The sequence below is a fragment of the Poecilia latipinna genome, unplaced genomic scaffold (genome assembly GCF_001443285.1).
Source record: "Poecilia latipinna isolate Pla-1442-1.1 unplaced genomic scaffold, P_latipinna-1.0 Scaffold543, whole genome shotgun sequence".
In the NCBI taxonomy this organism is placed as follows: domain Eukaryota; kingdom Metazoa; phylum Chordata; class Actinopteri; order Cyprinodontiformes; family Poeciliidae; genus Poecilia; species Poecilia latipinna.
Window position 1 is genome coordinate 242925 of NW_015113159.1, and position 19036 is coordinate 261960.

The 19036-nt window shown below is 39.1% G+C and overlaps 3 protein-coding genes and 1 pseudogene across 3 annotated transcripts; all 4 read right to left on the minus strand.

The window, feature by feature from the left end:
• Positions 1 to 71: 71 nt before the first annotated feature.
• prpf38a (pre-mRNA processing factor 38A) lies at positions 72 to 4991 on the minus strand. The gene is made up of 10 exons (XM_015041235.1): positions 4790 to 4991; positions 3913 to 4072; positions 3676 to 3797; positions 2786 to 2871; positions 2531 to 2641; positions 2311 to 2417; positions 2209 to 2235; positions 2037 to 2128; positions 743 to 791; positions 72 to 339 (listed from the first exon to the last, which is right to left on the minus strand). Exons 1-10 carry the CDS (start codon positions 4917 to 4919, stop codon positions 294 to 296), a joined length of 930 nt encoding a protein of 309 aa, XP_014896721.1. The 5' UTR covers positions 4920 to 4991; the 3' UTR covers positions 72 to 293.
• A 2019-nt stretch (positions 4992 to 7010) lies between these two features.
• LOC106952869 (GTPase IMAP family member 7-like) lies at positions 7011 to 14133 on the minus strand. Its single transcript, XM_015041252.1, has 2 exons — positions 14085 to 14133; positions 7011 to 8248 (listed from the first exon to the last, which is right to left on the minus strand). Exons 1-2 carry the CDS (start codon positions 14101 to 14103, stop codon positions 7374 to 7376), a joined length of 894 nt encoding a protein of 297 aa, XP_014896738.1. The 5' UTR covers positions 14104 to 14133; the 3' UTR covers positions 7011 to 7373.
• On the minus strand, positions 8226 to 9954 carry LOC106952870 (GTPase IMAP family member 4-like). The gene has a single exon (XM_015041253.1). The coding sequence runs from the start codon at positions 9773 to 9775 to the stop codon at positions 9083 to 9085; it is 693 nt and encodes a 230-aa protein (XP_014896739.1). The 5' UTR covers positions 9776 to 9954; the 3' UTR covers positions 8226 to 9082.
• Positions 14134 to 15464: 1331 nt separating the features above from the next.
• Positions 15465 to 17937, minus strand: LOC106952861 (zinc finger protein 37 pseudogene; annotated as a pseudogene).
• Between the last annotated feature and the right edge of the window lie 1099 nt (positions 17938 to 19036).

A 19036-nucleotide genomic window follows, 5' to 3' on the forward strand; every position in this document is an offset into this window, starting at 1 on the left:
TTATAATAACCTAAAAAAACATCTTTTTAAAAAAATTTTTTTTTTTTGGGGGTTTTTTTTTTTTTAAAAAAAAAAAAAAAAAAAAAAAAAAAAACATTTCACTATTTACAGTTTTATCTGAGGCGCCTAAAGCATCTGGAGAAAATCGTTTTGTTTTGTTTCCATAACCATCAGAGGTCCAGATGATCTGAACCTGAAACTGCTGGAATAAGAATAAAAATAAAAAGTCAAGTACAAGATTGAAAGGAAGAGTTTGGTGGAGGATGAAGTAAAAACGTTCAGAGGGACTCAGGTCAGTCGTTTCCTCTCCGGCTCTTCTTGTGGCTCTTTTTGGAGCTGCTGTGAGAATAAAGCAAACAGAACCTTTCAGTCCAACAGAACCAGGAACAGAAATCAGGATTTACTGATTTTAATGGAAAAAACTGAACGAGTCTAAAGACAAAGTGGTAAAAATACAGTTTATGAGATAAAGTCAGGGATAAATCTACACAAACAGGAAACTTAAACCCTGATTTTACTGCTTCAGTGTTTTAAACACTTTAATTCTGATGATATGAAATATGAAATGTCACAGCTAATGTTTTAAACTGGAACAGCAGTTTGAAACTTCAGCAGTTTAAACCCACTGGTTTTTACCCAGGAAGGCGTCCAGCAGGAGTTTCTGCTGCCAAATGAAAATTATTTTTGTAGCTAAACTTGATTCAGATTAAACCTGCTGGAGACGGAAGCGATCCGGACTCACCGCTCCGGGGTTTTGGAGTGGCTCCGATGTCTGTGGCTTCTGTGGTGACCTGATGAACAAACAGCTGTCATTTATTTCCCATCATGCAGCAGGAGAAAACATCTATCCTGCTGCTTTAAGATCTGAACTCAAACTGAAGCTGCAGGTTTAAAATGTTAAAACAAAACAAAGTGACGGATTCAGCTGCAGCCGCTGCAGAAGGAAGAACATCCTGAGTGAGTTCAGGGATTATTCAGGATTTACCAAACTGAGCAGCTCCTGCAGAAGCAGGAAGCTGGGTCACCTGACCAACCCGACGTCACCTGACCAACCCGACGTCACATGACCAACCCGACGTCACCTGACCAACCCGACGTCACGTGACCAACCCGACGTCACATGACCAACCCGACGTCACCCGACCAACCTGACATCACATGACCAACCCGACGTCACATGACCAACCTGACGTCACATGACCAACCTGACATCACGTGACCAACCTGACGTCACGTGACCAACCTGACGTCACATGACCGACCTGACGTCACGTGACCGACCTGACGTCACATGACCGACCTGACATCACGTGACCGACCTGACATCACGTGACCGACCTGACGTCACATGACCAACCTGACATCACGTGACCAACCTGACGTCACGTGACCAACCAGAAATACAAACAGCAACAAGTCAGAAACCAACATCAGATGTTCATATCGACCCAGTTTACTTATCGGACCAGAACCGATCCTGATGCCAGTGAGGCCCAGAGCTCAAACCTAAACATGTCACACCCAGCAGGTTTGCTACGGAAGCCCAGAGGGGTCACAATTTAATAATTACAGGAAGCAAAATAAAAAGTTATATATGGTAAATGTTTAAAAAAAACCAGAGATGCATGAATCAAATAAATAAATTATCTCAGATAAATGTGGACATTTTGTGTTTTATTTTATTTTAAAAAGAAAACTCATCAACATGTTGTCATTTCATTTCCTAGTCATGAACTGCAGCACATCATACATTTACTTTCTCCTCTTATAAATCTAAAATGCTGCAGGAAACCTGAGAGTCAACAGAACCGGGTCAGAACCGGGTCAGAACGGAGAGCGTTTCTGTCCTCATGACTTCCTGCTGAGAAATTTGTCGACTATTTTTGCTAAAAGTTGCAGCCAAAGTTAAATGTGAGTCAGTCTGTCCACACAGCAGTTAATAGAATGGAGCTGCAGTGGCCTAGTCAAAGTCCAAACCTTAACCCGACTGTAATGCTGAGCCTGGGCCGTCAGAGAGCAGAAGGAGCAGAACCTACCGGGTGATTTGGAGCGGTGCCGCCTGTCCCTGGAGCGGCTGCGGTGGCGCCGCGGGCTCTTGCTGCGGTGGCGCTCTCTGCGAGGCGACGGGCTGTTCGGACAAAACAAAACACGTTTAGAGTCCGAGCAGAACCCAAACCGGCGTCGGGTCAACGGAGACGGGAGTCGAACCTTCGTCTCTTGGGCGATCGGCTCCGCCTGAAAGGCAAACAGTCAGGTTAGCGTCGCCGCGGCAACAGATCGGCTCTGATCGATAAACAGGCGACAACGAACCGGCGAGGAGAGCGGCTGCGTCTGTAGCGAGGCGACGGCGAGCGCCGAGGCCGGTCGTTGTCACGGTGACCGCGTCTGTGGGGCTCCGGGCTCGGCAGCCTCTCGAACTGCAGACCGGAGAGGAACAGGAAAAATTTAAAACATTGAATGAAAGGAGAAACTTTCTGTCATTTATAGGAACTTCATGGTTAAACGTCTTTAAAGAGCAGAATTATGAGACCTTCTCCTCTTCCTCGTCCTCTTCCTCGCTGCTCTCCACCTCGTCCAGGTCCTCCTCCAGAGCGCTGACCCGCGGGTCCAGCATCTCGGCTTCCTCCAGAACCTGCCTCTTCTGCAGCACAAAGAACAACATGGAGTCACCTTGAATCGGACCAGGGCGTGAAGAAGAAGGTTCAAACACACTTCCTGTCTGAACCGATCCGGACCAGACCGGACCGGACCGGACCGGACCGGACGGCTGGACAGACAAACAGACCTGGAGCCGCGGCAGGATGATGTCACACACTCTCTCTGCGTGAAGCAGCTCATCGATGAACTCGTCAACATGCATCAGCTCAAACTCTGGAGGGGGAAAACACACACACACACACACACACACACACACACACACACACACAGATCGAAGGTTTTTACAGATTTGAACTCAACCTGCTCCACTGGCAGGAAAAGTTTCAGTTCATATTTTCTTCTAAATGATCTTTTAAGTTTTAAATCTGAATCTTTTCCTGGCAAAAGATTCAGACATAAACCAGGAAGTAAATGCACCGATCAGATATTAATATTTGTATCGGTCCTGATGCTACGAGTATCGTTGAGGGCAGATCTATTCAATCTATTTCTATGCTGTATTATTTATTTAGAATTCCTAATTGCAGTTTCTGAACATTTGACTGAAAGTTTATTTTTGTATTTTTACATTTGACCAACATAATCAGCTTGTTGTTTTTGTCAGTTTCATTTTCTTTATTATTTATTTTACACTGTCTGTTATAATCTTAACTGCACTGAAGAAATTAAAGTTGCTTTCACATGTCTGACCAAGCTGGTGAAAATATTCATGTATCTCAGTTTGCTGATAATTTTGCAGTCCTCAGATAAATTTGTAATTCAGAACATTAATGTTTCTGTTTAAAAACAGAAATGTTTTAAGTTAAATCAGCTGGTTTTCTGTATCAGATCGGTCGGTACTGATCCTCAGGTATCAGCAGTGAAAAGGCGGATCAGTTCATCTCTACATGACATCACTGACATAATTCATGCGTAAAAGAAACCAGATGTGGCTTCAATCTAAAGAATCTTTTGGGTTTCCCGTCTTTTCCCAGAAATCCTCTGGGTTCTGGTCTCAGTGGATCTCCACCGGCTCACCTCCGTTCCGGTTCTGACTCTTAATCTTTCTGTAGTCGTTGTAGAGCGGCTCCAGGTACTTGTAGCAGTCCACGGCGGTACCAGTCAGCCTCATGTACATGGCTCCCAGCAGACGGACGTACCTGAGGAAACAGACAGGAAACATTTCCTCTGAACTTCATGGACCAGCGGCAGGTCCAGCAGGTCCGGCTGACCTACAGCTTCTCTAGAAAAGCCTGAAATCTGGAGGAATCTCACTTAAAATCCTCGTTTTTGATGAACTCCACGATGATGTCTTTCTCCGGCTGGATCTGGAGCATCTTCAGCGTGAGGCAGAGGAACGGAGTCGGCTTGATGTTCCCGCCATAAACTCCTCCCACAAACTTCAGCTCCATGGCTTTGTCCACCACCAGCTCCGCTGCACACAGACAGACAACAAACTGAATTTACTGAAACCAAAACCATCTGCTGGGGGAGAGACTGAGGAACCAAACATGAAGTCAGAGATGAACTCAGAAACATCAAACTGGGAGAGAGCTAACGTTTGTAGTTGGAAACCAAAAATGGGTTCAGTACTGATCACATCTTTAGCAATGAAAACATTGCTGATAAGCAGAATAAATAAATATGATACAAAACAATAACTAGAAATGCTGCTAGTTTATTTAATATGAAGATAATTAACTGATTCCATAAATTAGTGATCAGGTGTTACTTTATCTGCAGGATCAGTGGAATAATTGTTCTTAACTAAGTAAGGAAAGCTAATCATGGTGCAAAGTTTTATTTCTGTGTACAAACTGCTGACATTGTGTCTGTATTTTACTTCATAAAGCCAAAGGAAAAATTCAACCTCAATAGAGAACAAAGTTTTATCTGATCTTTATTATAATGTAAAGTTTCTTGCTTGTTGTTTTTTGTTTTCGTCTCAAAGGAAAAGGCAATTTAGTACCATATTAACTTAAATTAAAAACAACTATTTTGCAGAAAACGTTAATAAAAAAAATATCCAAATGTAATGCGTTGAGAAAACCTGTATTTTAACCATAATTACCACCGTCAAGCAGCCCTGCAGGGGTTAAATGAAATCTCGTTGAGGTTAGCCTTCAGGGAGCTAACATGCTAACTCACTGACCGGTCAGACCGAAACATTCCTCCTTCCAGTATTTGGACTCATAGATTCGGGTCCGGATGATTTTCTCCACCAGGTATTGCGGGTTGGTTCCATGGATGCTGTTTGCATCTTTAACGGTCCTGTTTGCCATCGGAGGGAAACTCTGTTAGCAACGAGGCAAACACAAGCTAACAGAGGAAACGTCGAAAATCACTTCCGGTTCAGTTGTGTGGAGGGCGGGGGGGAAACAATGCCCATCCTGTCCAGTAGGAGCCACTGTTTTACTAAAAATTACTCGATTCAAATCACTTTGCTACAGTAACAACTTTTTACTAATAAATAGAAATAAAAATAATAAAAACTAGTAACATTTTTTATTTATTTCAATAACTTCATCATAAAGTGAAACACTTTATATAGCCTTCAAGCTCTTATTTCTATTAATTATGATTTTAAATGAAGGCTCATTAAAAACCTTTAAGGTTGGAATATTATGTCAGACCACTAAAAACATTTAAAATTCAGAAATATAGATTTAGATACAATTGATTAAAACCTTCTGAAAATTGCTTTTTAACTTGATAAACGAGTCTCACTGAAACTAAAAGTCTGATTTACTGAATATGTCTGTATATTTCTGTTTGATCTCAGTTGTAAAAATATTCAATCCATTTAGGTTTATCATACCAGTCGGTTAAAAAAGAAAATATGTTTCAGGAAACTGCAGCAATTTCTCATTCTTACTATTTGTTGTATGAGTGCAGTGAACATTCAATATTGAACCAAACGCATTTTAAGGAAATAAAACATCATGATCCTTTGTCTAATAAAATATAGGAGAGGATAACATTGCTTTCATCTTATAGTCTATAATACTTATGTAGTTTATATACTTACATCAAGATGGTTTAAATCAGCTCCAGGCTTTTTTCTGCATTGGCCTGAGATGCATGGAGTTTATGAAGCTCCGTCTGGACTGTCCATTTAAAACTCCATTCAGAAAAAGTTCAGGTCACAGCTAAATGAAATTTGCAACAACAACAACAAAAATGGCTTTGGCCATCTAAACCTCCACTCCTATGTCTAAAAACAAAGGGTGAACAGATCAGCGGGATTGGAACATCCAATATATTATAAATATTACTGAGAACATAATTAGAATATAAATGGATGAACACTGAACAAATACTTTCTCAGGTAATCTGTTTCTCAGATATTATCTTGTAAATTAAACAGTATAGTTTCAGATGCCAGTATCAGAACGCCTGACAATCTGATGGAAATATCTCACGATGAACAGGTCTTCAGTTCTCATATGCAAAAGAAAAACCAAATGTATCCAAACTGGAACAATATGGCTACTTTAAAAGCATTAATATCAGTTCATCTCTGACAGCCTGAATATCTGAACATGAATAGATTTTCAGTTCCACCATGCAAATGAACGCTGTATTTCAGATATCAGCCTAGGAACCAAACACTAACAGAAGCTACTTTAAAACGTTGGTATCAGTACATCTCTAACAGCCTGGTGGGAATTTCTCAACGCGAATAGGTTTTCAGTTTTGCCATACAAATAAGCAACAGTTTGGAACAACGGATGCATCCTGCAAAAAGGCTCTTAGCTTTTCAACATGGAAGAGTAAAAGGAATCAGTTATTTGGAGGACACATTTAGTGGAAATGATGTCAGACCCTTCAATGTTTTCAAAGACCCATATTGGTAAAAAATAGTTTCTTTGAATGTCACTAACTCAAATCTTTTATTCAGTTCTAATTTAAGATTAGACTAACATAGAATTTCCTCTAGTTGTAAGTACTTTTCTTGAGCTTTAGCCAAATGTAATCAAACTGGATGGGATGTTTATCTGATGACAGTCGATATGCCCTCTGACCCTTTGACCCTGCTGCTTGTTTGTAGCTTTTGCCTAAAAGTTTGTTCATTTGTCTTGTTTGTTAAAAGTTTGATCTATCAATATCCAAAGAGAACACCGTCCCAGTCTGCCCTCATTTTGCCGTTTTGGGAATGTCACAAAAGTGGAATTTGGAAATAAAAATATGCCACAAGCTTCTTGCATAACCTTACAGTTTAAATATAATTTCTTCAGTTGATTTGAAGTGATGAGAGAATGGCTGTTCCTGCAGTGCCTGGTGTTTTTTTGCTCCTGACTCTGGGATCTGATGTTAGCTGCAATGTCATGAAGTACTGGAACATGCCATAAAGATCTCAGACAAACAGGACAGGCTTTTCAGTTTTATTTTATTATATCAGTATTTTAAATGCATGTCATCTATTAATCTCAAATAACAACAAACGCCTTTCATTAATTTTGAACTTCTCACCATTAACCATAATTGACTGTACATAAAAGAATTACTTTCTAAAAGATCAGTTATATTTTGTCCTAAACCATTTTTCAAATCTTTGACATCTCACTTAATATGAAAAATTATGCTATAATGGGAACACTTTTTTATTAAGGTCTAATTACATTTTCTTACTACTTAAACATCCAAAGATTATAATTTTAGTGAGAAAGCTTTAAAACAAATCATTCAGTCAGTTTATTATTTCCTTTTCTCAGACTGATTATATTTCTACACTTTCACAGGATGATGCATCGTCCTGCTGCTCCCTCTGATCTCACTGCTAAAACTAAAGCCTCCACCAGATAAGCTGCGATTTTCGGCAGCTGCTCCATCCCTCTGTCACCCTGAGCTCCCATGGCAGGCGACCCGCTGAACTGCTGAAGAACTTGATGAATGAACCAGTTGTCGCTCTCTGCTCTTCTTCTGGCTTCTTCATTCTCCAGGTTTGGGTTTTCTCTCAAAATGATCTGCATCGTATCTTTGATGGCTTTCTCTGCTTCTTGAAACATTTCATTTGTGTAACATCTTCCTTCATTATTCTCAATCATCTCCTGGAGCTTTTGGAGCAGCTCTTCCACCTGAGATGGATCAATCTTCCTGTTGTTGAACACGTGATATCTTCCACCACACTGCCTGACAAAAGCTGCAACTTCTTCATTTTGTATGAGGAGTTTCTCTATGGAGGTTCCTTCTTCCTCCAGGTCGTCTCCATGGCTGAACAGCACCATGGTGTGATCTGCCGCCTTTTCTCCAAACGTCTTCTGAATGAGTTTCACTGTTTCTTGTTCTTCCTTGGTGAATCTGTGAGGCTGGATCACCACCAGAAACACATGAGGACCCGGAGCTGATAACATGATGCACTTAGTGAGCTCTTTTATCACTTCTTCTTCAGTTGCATTTGTTTCAAACAGACCTGGAGTATCAACAATAGCCACAGTTTGTCCATAAATCTCCTCTTTTTTCTTCTGACATGCTGATGTCAGAGAGGTGAAAGACAGCTTGGATGGAAAAACTTTCTGTAAGATGGTATTCCCTGATGCACTTTTGCCAGATCCTGTTTTTCCAACTAACACAATGCGGATCTGTTGATCTATGTTTGATTCCTCACCACCTGTTAAGAAAACATTATGTTTAAAAAACAGTTTGTCAAGGACTTATTTCAGATGTTTTAGTTTTATCTCAGTCAATATTTTAAAGAGAACCCTTTTCTATGAGTGATAGAAAATGGACTGACAGAAACTAGGAGACAAAATGACCGACTTGGTTGTGTTTCACTCGGGTCTCCCAGATATGAACACAAATATCAACATTTTAATTTTCAGATACGGTCCACCCATTATCTCTTGCTTATGCGGGGTAGGGTCACAGGTCAAACATCGTCCCTCCAACATGTTCCTGGGTCTTCCTCGTGAACACTGAGATCCTCTGCCTGTGGCAGGAAGTCCTCTCCAACAAAGTTTAGATTCATGATGAGGCATAAACTCACAGCTGTGAACCTGTTGAAAACCATGTTCAGTTAGTTTGCTCAGTCTAGACCTGATCCGTCTGATCCTCCTGAGTCTTGTGATGTTCCAAATTTCTCACCTTCGTTCAAGGCTCTGAGTCAACAGAGCTGTGACTGTAATGTAGAAACATCATCCATCCCCCCAAAATCTGACACGTTATCATTTAAATGAGTTTTTATTTGCTTATTGACCATTTACAAATGAAAGGTTTGACATGCACGTCCTTCTGTGGGGCTCCTGAGATCCACATCTGTTTAAAAACCAGCATGTTTAAAGAGAAGATAGTTTTGTTTTCAGTGTTTGGAATTAGACTAGTTGGCTTTGGTTTAACCTGTTCAGTAATATGCCTTATGCATTCTATTAGGAACAAACAACAAACAATTAGTAAAGAAACCAGAGTAATTATTATTAACGCTCCCACTCAAAGCTTCATCAGCTTCTTATATTATCCCCAGTCGTCTCCCAACTGCAAAGCCAATAGCAGCTCCAATAACGGCGCATTGCCCAAAGCTCAGCTTCCTTCTGATCTGAAAAAGAATTTCAGCTACTTGAAAGACAAGCCTTTTAATAATCTGGGTGGTAAAATGGTCATGCAATGCTCTTGCTCTGTCTTTGTTCCCCATAGTTTGATTTTCTCTGAGAACGGCTTGTATTCCTTCCTGAATCTCCTTCTTTGCTTCCTGCAGCATTTCAGTGGTGAAGCATCTTCCTCCATTTTTCTCAGTCATCTTGTTGATCTTCTTCAGCAGCTCTTTCACCTGAGCGCGATCTTTGTTTCTGTTGTTAAACACATGATATCTTCCACCACACTGCGTGATGAACTGGCTGACATCGTCTCTCCCTGTGATTAATTCTTCTATGGAGGCTCCGTCTGCCTCCAGGTCGTCTCCATGAGTGAAGAGCACCAGAGTGAAATCTGCTGCTGTTTCTCCAAAAATCTTCTGGATGATTTTCATGTTTTCTTCTTCTTCTTTTGAGAATCGTTTTAACTCGGTGACGACCAGGAACGCGTGAGGACCAGGAGGGGTGAGAGCGATGCACTTCATGAACTCAGGAATAATCTCCTTCTCAGGTTTGTTGATGTCAAACAGTCCTGGAGTATCAACCACAGCCAGGCGTTGACCTTCAAACATTCCTGTTTCCCTCCGACACTCTGACGTCACAGAGGAAAATGAAGCCTTGGATTCAAAAGCTTTCTGTTGTAAAATGGTGTTTCCTGTTGCACTTTTTCCAGATTTTATATTCCCAATTAAGACGATCCGGATTTGCTGAGCTTCAGCTTCTAGTTGAGGTTCTGCTGCTGTGGCTTCATCTGGACCTGAATGAGAATTTTAAGTGGATATTAAAGCTGTAGTAAGGAAAGGTAAAACTCTCTAACATCATTTGCTAAACACAGAAACAAATCCAGATTCTGGTGAGTCCATCAGAATGAATGAACTATTTAACAGATTCTAGATGCATTTTTATTGCCATTTATTACAGTGAAACCTTTTTTTACCAAAGAACTCTGGAGAAAGATACTTGTTGTCAACAGCCGTTATATTTAATCATTTTTAATGTCTAAAACATTTTTCATTTATAAATATCTGCTTGATTTTCAGCCACTTGATGCAGAAACAATTTTTCTTGTTAGGAATTCAGTTTTTCAACTTCACTGCAATATGTAGAGTCAGGGAGAGCGGTTGTTGGGAAATTACAGTCAGAATTTACAGCAATAATTTGGGTTTTGTAAGAAAAAAAATGGGAGTTTGTTTTTCAAACTCATATTTTCCCATGTAATCCATTCATTTGTAAATGTCACAGTTTTAAACATTTAATGAGTATACCAAACACAATATTCAAATTCACTTTCAAAACACCTGAAGTGGACTACCAAAATAAAAGCTGGCTCTTCCAAACCTCTTTATATACACTCCTGTTTTCAAATGGCTTCATGTCACCTCCTCATCATCGCCTCTTTCTCTCTTTTCTTGTGCAACTTTTCAGCTTAAAACAAAGAATGAGTCATTTTAAAAGCAAAACAGCCATTTAGCAGCATCAGTGATGCATCAGAAGGATTCAGCTTCACCAACAGGAATTTATATAGACATCAACAAGACCCAGCTTTCAGTTTAAGTTTACTTTTTCTTATTGGAAAGTAAATTTGGATATTGAGCTAGATAAATATTTACTTTTTTATTTAGCTAACTCAGAGCTAGCTAACTATTCAAGGCCCCAACACTCTTGGGCTTATTTCACTCCATGGTAGACGACGGGTCCTGAGCAGAAACGTAGCAGACAGCAAAAGAGGCGGTGTAATCAGAATGTATATTAACATGACTGAAAGCACCAAGACCTTCCCTCTGGCTCTGATTGGTTGTTTTTGACCCAGAGCAGTGCATTTCTGCAGATACCAGTAGCTCCACAAGGAGAAGACATACTAAACTGTCACAACATAGTCACAATTTTAACCAATACAAAAAAGTCTAAAAAAATAAAATAAAATTACAAATTGCAGCTTTAATGTCAACAATAAATTGCCAAGTTAAACAAACAACTTGCTACTCTAAGAAAGGTTTCTGTAAATAACTCTTTGTTCATGTTGCTGAAACAGTAAAGATATCAAACCCGCCATTCAGAAGGAGATTTGCATAAAACAGATTCTATTTATAAAACCTTTATCAAAAACAGAAACATTAAACAGATAAAGAAAAAATGGTCTAAATTTAAAATAAAACATTACAAAAAACTGGTAAATGAGCCTAGAGCAACACAAAGACAGAACCATGTAAACACACATTTATATTGACCAAAGACTGTTTTGGTCGCCACACATGACCAAAACACGGCCTGGAAAACACAAACTGACCAAATTTAGTTTACTTAATGATGAAAGATACAACTAAACAGAAAAAATGTTCAGTTGTATTTTCATTTCACAGTGTGTCACAACACTTAAAATAAATTTGACTTTGTAATTTAGAATCTTTAAATTGGGCCTCTGTCTCTTTAAAAGCTCCTGCTCTTTCTGAGGCTCCACCTTCAGGAAGTCATCCCATCATGGCTCCTCTATTAACCCTTTAACAAAGTTTTATCAGTGTTGCTCTGAGCAGCAGCTCCTTTAATGAGCTCAGTAGAGGTGCAGCTCCACCAGGTGTCTGCTAATTGCTGCTGGCTAGTCTGAAGGAGCTGAATGAGGGAGTCACAGGTGAGAGCTGCTCTGTGAGACAGAGGTTCTGCAGCTCTGAGGAGGAGCTGCACCTCAAAGGTGGGACTTTGAGGTGCCTTTAATGTGTTCTGCATATTAAAAGATTTCTCAAACATGAATAAAAGACTCAAGGCAACACTCCAGGCATTGAATGGAAGAATTATAAAATAATGTAAAAGTTGGGGGGTGCAGTGGTGGCACAGGGGCTAAGCACAGCCCATGTAAGGAGGCCCTAGTCCTCAACGTGGCCGTCGCAGGTTCGATTCCCAGCCTGATGACCTTCGCCGCATGTCTTCCTTCTCTCTCATTGCCCTACTTTCCTGTCATAACACTTTCAAATAAAAGCCACTAGAGCAAAAGAAAAAAAACCTTTGAAAACTGCCCCTTCAAAATGACATGTTTAGACAAGCTATTACTGTTAACAGTTGATGAATAAAGATGTCTTGGCCATAAAACGATCAACCAAGCAAAACATGATCAGACGAAGATTAAACGGTAAAATGGTTACTGAAGAAGTTAATGTTGCGTTTAGCATCACTGTAGAATGCAGCCTGTTTGAGCATTAACATAGATCCTTGTAAAAGAGATTAAACCTCCCAATGCAGCCATGAGTCCTGCTGCAGCTGCAGATCCAGGCCCTGCAGCTCCAAACTGCTAAGCTGCTAAGCCAACTGCAGCTCCAGCAGCTACATACTGCATAACCTCTGTAATGAACCAGTTGTCATTCTCTGCTATTCTTCTTGCATCTTCAAGCTCCATGTTGGTATTTTCTGCCAGAACAATCTGCATTTCATCTTTAATGGCTCTTTCTGCTTCTTGAAACAGCTCATTAGTGAAGCATCTTCCTCCATTTGCTCAGTCATCCTGTTGATCTTCTCCAGTAGTTCTCTGACCTGAGTGGGATCTTTGTTTCTGTTGTTAAATACATGATATCTTCCACCACACTGACTGATGAAGTCCATTACATCTTTGTTTATTTGAAATAATTCTTCTATGGCGGTTCCTTCTTCTTCCAGATTGTCCCCACCCGTAAACAGGACCATGGAATAATCTGCTGCTTTTTCTCCAAAAATCTTCTGAAGGGTTTTCAGTGTTTCTTGTTCCTCCTCTGTAAATCTTTTTATCTCAATCACCATCAAGAACACATGAGGACCAGGAGCAGCGTAGGAGATGGAGATGGATTTAACAATCTCCTTAATAACATCTTCCTTCGTTTTCTTGGTGTCAAACAAACCTGGAGTATCAACTACAGCCAGGGATTGACCTTCAAAATCTCCCTTCTCCTTCTGGCACTCTGCTGTTACAGAGGAATAAGAAATCTTGGAATCAAACACCTTTTTTTTGTAAAATGGTGTTTCCTGTTGCACTTTTCCCACAACCCGTTTTCCCGACTAACACAATTCTGATCTGCTGGTCATCTGGTTCCTCTTGAACTGTGGGTTGGTCTGATTGTTCTGGTTCCTTCAAACCTGTTAATGAATTGAATAAATATATGGGTGCAGTAAAGAACGACTTCTTTTTTAATCTTTGTCTCCCCCTCACACCTCAAGATGGATTTACTGTTTTGCAAGTAAGAAAAATGAACAAGAAACAAGGTATTTCTGCGGTTTGTCTTATTTTCTTGAGTGAAAGGCTTATCTAAGCATTTTTAATGGTCAATGAATTAATATTTTCTATGACTGTGTGAAGATTTCTATGATCAAACAGAAAATTGTTTTCCTGCCACACCCTGACAGGAGTGATGGTTTAGTGCTGCAGTAATTCCTCATTTATCTTACAATTCCAGAACAATCATACTGTCAGGATATATTATATCATTTTAAAGATTATAGTCCCAGAACAATAAACATGATTTATTTTAAGTTATTTGTGAACAATAATTTATTGACATTTACTAAGTTGTTTATAACTTCACTAAAACAATCAAAAGGATGCAAAACAAGATCAGTTTCTGTTTTCTAAGATGTAAAGTTTCTAAAGGTTACCTTTGAGATGCTTTGTTAATTCATTAAACTCTAACCCTTAAATATAGTAAATCTATTTTATGTGAAGATTGAATATGTTTGAAATGAACAGGAAAATGTCTTGATATGAAATCAATCTGGGTGAAAGATTTAAAAGCTTTTAGCTAAAACAACACTAATATAAACACAAAATTAGAAACTTTTACATATTTAATCATCACAAGCTACTGGAAAATCAAACATGTAACTAGATAAAATAAAAGTTTGAATTTCCTGTTAAAGTGTACTTACGAGGCGTGTTGCTGGCCATCCTGTTGTTTTTAAGTAGTAAGTCTGGAGCTCTTTCACCGTTGATGTCTGTTAGTTGAATAATTTCATTTCTATTTAAGTCTTGATATAGTCTGCTTCCTGCCCCTGCCATTAGACGCTGCTGACTGGTGAAAGGACTTCATTGAGGTTTTAATCCTCAGTAGTTGAAATAACAGGACATGACATATTTTAAACTAAATTTTTATTGCATCTGCACAATAAAGCTATTAAGAGTTTATTATTGTTTTACAACTCATTCAACGCGTTTCATAATTGTTTCAATAATCAGAAATTATTTGTAGAAGATTGTAAAAAAAAAAGCTTGAGGTAAAAATGAGAATACTTGAAATGTTTGAGAGAATGTTTATCTTTGATCTCAGCATCTGCCTTGAAAATACTTTTATTTTGTCTTTACACCAAGGAGGAACTCACATTATGCGTCTGAAATCTGAGTTGAGCTCTAAAGGATAACCTGCATAACTCGCTCCAACTAGTGAAATAAATCTAGTTAAATCTACTGAAGAAACAACTGATTAAACACTGCCACCTAGAGGCTTGTATGGTCAGTACAAAGGAAGATTGAAGCATTACTTTAATTTGTTGCTCTTATTCTGACACTTCCAACCCTGGAAGAGATGGGCTCTGAAGGCATACTGACACTTTATTTATACTTTATTTATTTTAAGTTCAACACCTGTAGGCGAGGACAGAGTTAATGCTCTGAGCTACTCAAATCGTTCTGTACCAACAGGTGTCAGGACTTTTGTTTTCATTTATATTATTAACCAGCAGCTTAATTGTCCTTCAAACAGATTTTACCCAAAGGTTAAGATCTAAGTTATTGATTGCTATGACGCATTGTTTGATAACTAGGTTCAATTTGAATGCATAGCTATTGAATTGACATGTGTTATGTAAAGTGCCTTGAGAACATTTATTGTGAAATGGTCCAAAATAAATAAAATTAATTCCAATTAGATTTAGTGGTCTGGTTCATTGCTGCCATAAAAAAATTAAAATTAAAGATGGCTATATATCAACTTTGAGAATAGTAGCTTCAATCCCCTCATGCATCACAATGAAGATGCTGACATACGACTCAAACTTTTGCCTGACATAAAAGTCCCACAGAAAACAAGCCGACATATGAGAATATGCAAGTTTAATAATCCTGTCATAAGAAAATTTACGGCCTGTGATTAACGTAATTCAGGCCCTCTTGCATTATTTTAGTGAATTTGGGACTTTTTAAGTGCGCATACAATATTTTAGACTCTAATTACAATTCATTTAAATAGAAGTATGCTGTAGGCAACTGAACAGTATGAAGTCATCAGAATAAAAAAGAATCAAGGCATGAGATTTTGTCTGTGGGATTTATTTTATTAATCATTCATTGGATTTGCACTTTGACAGCTCACAAGATGTTTCCTCCTCTGCTGTGTGAGTTCTCATATGTCTGCCCAGGCTGCCACATTCAGTAAAAGATTTACCACACACCTTACAGGAATGGGGCTTTTCGCCTGTATGAGTTATCATGTGTTCAGTCAAATTGCTGCCGTACCGGAAGGAGTTACCACAAACTTTGCAAGTATACGGCTTCTCATGTGTATGACTCCTCATATGTCTGGCCACTCTGCTACATTCACTAAACGACTTACTGCAAACTTCACAGGAATATGGCTTCTCGCCTGTGTGCGTTCTCATATGAATAGTTAAATGACAGTTTTTCCTGAAGAACTTACCACAGACTTCACAAGAATATGGTCTTTCTCCTGTGTGGATTCTTGTGTGAACATTCAAACGACTACTAAAAGCAAAAGACTTGCCACACACTTTGCAAGCAAAGGGTTTCTCCCCAGTGTGAGTTCTCATGTGCCGAGCCATGCTACTGCTGCCACTGAAGGATTTACCACACACCTTACACATATGCAGCTTCTCACCTGTATGGGTTCTCATGTGACCCGCCAACTCACTGCTCTGTCTGAAAGATTTACTGCACAATTCACAGGGGTAGGGTTTCTCACCTGTGTGAGCCTTTATGTGACGTGCTAACTCGCTACTCCGCTTATATGATTTATCACAGAGTGTACAAGGATATGGCTTCTCTCCTGTATGAGTTTGCATATGAGACGTCAAGTATTTACGTCTTGTGAAGGATTTGCCACATATTTCACAAGAAGGAACATTTTTATGACGTTCTAGTTCTGAACTGTCCACATTGTCCCTGTGACTTCTGATGTCCAGAAGCTCCAGATCTTTACTGGATCCTGAGTCTTCCTGGTTGCTTCCTTGTTCATGACGGTTCGCATCTTCAGGATGGATCCCAGAGAGGTTCTGGTTCTTGTTTGGTTCTGGTTCAGTGCTGTCCCTTAGCTCAACAGGTTCCTGTTTTAGTACAATCTGCTTTCCATCCTGATCACTGCAGAAATCCTCCTGCTCCTCTTTAATCTGTATAAGTTCTGGCTCCTCCTTTGACTCCATCCTCTGCTCCAGTTCTGGTTCATTATGGAATATTTCCTCCTCAGCAGGAGTCACCGTAGAGATGTTGCTCTCCTGCTTCAGTGAAAGCTGCCCATCATCCTGAAAGATCCTCACTTCAGTCTGATCTTCTTTAATTGACAGAGGTTCTGGTTCCTCTTTCGTCTCAGTGAACTGTTGGGGATCCGTTTCTCCCGGTTCCTCTTTTATGTCTACAGGATTTGAAATCTTGTGATCAACAATTGAGTTCCTCTCTTTGGTTATTAACAGATTATCAGCCAGAACCTCCCATGTAGTGATAGACATGACGCTGTGGAAGGCCTGAGGACATAAAGAGTAAAACAGTGAAGACATCACTGCAAAACACATTTAATGAGATCTAAAAACACAACTAGATGTAGCAGTTATAACATCTGGACTGCTGAGCACATCCAAACTAAGCTGCACCCACTAACTTTAAAATGAAATGTAAATGTAAGATATTGACACAGAAAGACTCAACTTTCAGTGAAACATTTAGCGGTAAAACAGAAATATGTACCGTAAATACTTTTCTAAACCATGACGTAATAAGGCTGCTTTAGAATAAAAAAAGAAAATAACAATAAAATATATTTCTATATTCTATATTGCACATTGTTTTGTGGTGGATGAACTCTAATTATTATCATGTATACTGTTCGGTTGTTTTACGAAATTAGCAGGTCTCAGTGCAAATGTAGTTTTCCAGCTGACTTGTGTTGCTACCTGAAGAAACGTTGCCACTCACAAGATGGTGGCGGCGCTGACGTATTGTTTCTACGAGGAATCTACTCTTCATTTTTGTGCTGCATCAAATTATTTAACCTCCAGCTAATCTCACTCTGATTGCTGCTTCCCTCTCAAGATGGTGGACAAGCGGAGACGATCAATGCGGTAAATAGTTAATATTTACGGTCACAACCGATTAAAGATGATTCTCTTACCTTACTAACTTATTGTTATTGTTCTTCAGAAAAACTGCTGGGAACAGAAAAGCGTCCAATAAATGTCCAACACTCTTCGCCTTGAGACCTTTTAGGGCTGTTCTCCAGAAGGAAACTGGTTACCTTCGCTTCCCAGTTAGCACAGAGGCTAACTGGTCTCTTTCAGGCTGTTGTTGCAGCTAAAACAGAGGAAATGACCGTTAAATGAAGGATTCAAATACGAGCAGAGTCAAAGAGGAGGCATTATAGGTAAAGGTTTCTGAAGAGCTGATAAGTACCAACTGTTTATCTTCAACCGTTCCTGTTGGTAACACTCTTCTGGGTTCATTACTGCCACCTGGCGGCCAGGAGTGTTTGTTTCAATAGTGCATTTCAGCAACAGGGAAGCTCAAAGTGATAAAACATAATAAACAAGCACAAAACAATGTTTACATTAGATTGGCAAAATAAAGTTTTTGAAACAAAGAAAAGTTGTAATCCAGACTAAAATTAATCAATTTCCTTGTTATTATTAACCAAAGGAAAATCTAAACAAACTGGGTTTTTAGCCGTGATTTAAAGGAACTCAGTTTTACAGTTTTCTGGATGTTTGTTCCATATTAGAGGAGCATAAAAACCAAATGCTATAATAATGGCTTCTGTAAAGACATTCAAAGAGTAAAAAATGTGAATTACAAAGAAAATTATAAAGAATTAGTCTTTGTTCAATCAAGGAAACATTTTCTATACTGCAGTACATTTTAAATAAGTAAACAGAATCAATTAATGTAGAAAAAGTCAATATATTAAATATTCCAAGCATCATAAGCAGGACAACTCTACATCTGAAACATCAAATGAATGAATAATATAGATATTAGAATAAAAATGTTTTGTTCTTTATTTGAGATGAATAAGTAAATGTACTTCAAAGTTCCTGTTTCACAAGTTATTTTAATTTATGATAAAAGGTATAATAATGTAAAGACTTGCATCCATGTGTGGGGATGTACTAATGTTAGAATTTTTTGTGTTATTCTTACATTTATAATATCAAACATTTATTATTACTTTACATCATTAACCCAACATTTTATTGTTATTGAGATTATTTAAAGTGTTCTCTTCCTTCTGTGTGTATAAACTGACCTGAAGGCCCGTCTGCCTGTTCATGTCAAACAGTTATCTGTGTTTCCCAGACCTTAAATTATGTTTCCACAGGTTCCTCCTTATCAACCAAATACTCCCTACCTTAGAAACTGCCTGTGCGCAGAAGGAGTTTGTTTCTCCCGTCTTGCTTTCCTCCCTCTTTTCCCTGATAATAAAAGACGAGCTCGAACTGGAAGTTACCAGAACGTGCAGTGGGCAGCTTGCCGGAGCGGTCCGCTGTGTCTTCTCCTTTCATGAAAGCTTGTTAAAAACTCACATAAGTTGTCTGTGGTTCATTTTACATAGGTTATCGAAAAACACCTATCAACTAACTTATCCTTCACCATGTAATGGTTTTTT

What these genes read in the sequence shown, in the direction of transcription:
- prpf38a (XM_015041235.1), bottom strand. Translation starts at nt 4,919, where the DNA reads ATGGCAAACAGGACCGTTAAAGATGCAAACAGCATCCATGGAACCAAC. An exon ending in GGAATGTTTCGGTCTGACCG is followed by an intron (nt 4,073 to 4,789) that starts GTCAGTGAGTTA and finishes GTCTGTGTGCAG; the next exon opens with CGGAGCTGGTGGTGGACAAA. An exon ending in CACTCCAAAACCCCGGAGCG is followed by an intron (nt 340 to 742) that starts GTGAGTCCGGAT and finishes TTATTCTCACAG; the next exon opens with CAGCTCCAAAAAGAGCCACA.
- LOC106952870 (XM_015041253.1), bottom strand. Translation starts at nt 9,775, where the DNA reads ATGTTTGAAGGTCAACGCCTGGCTGTGGTTGATACTCCAGGACTGTTT.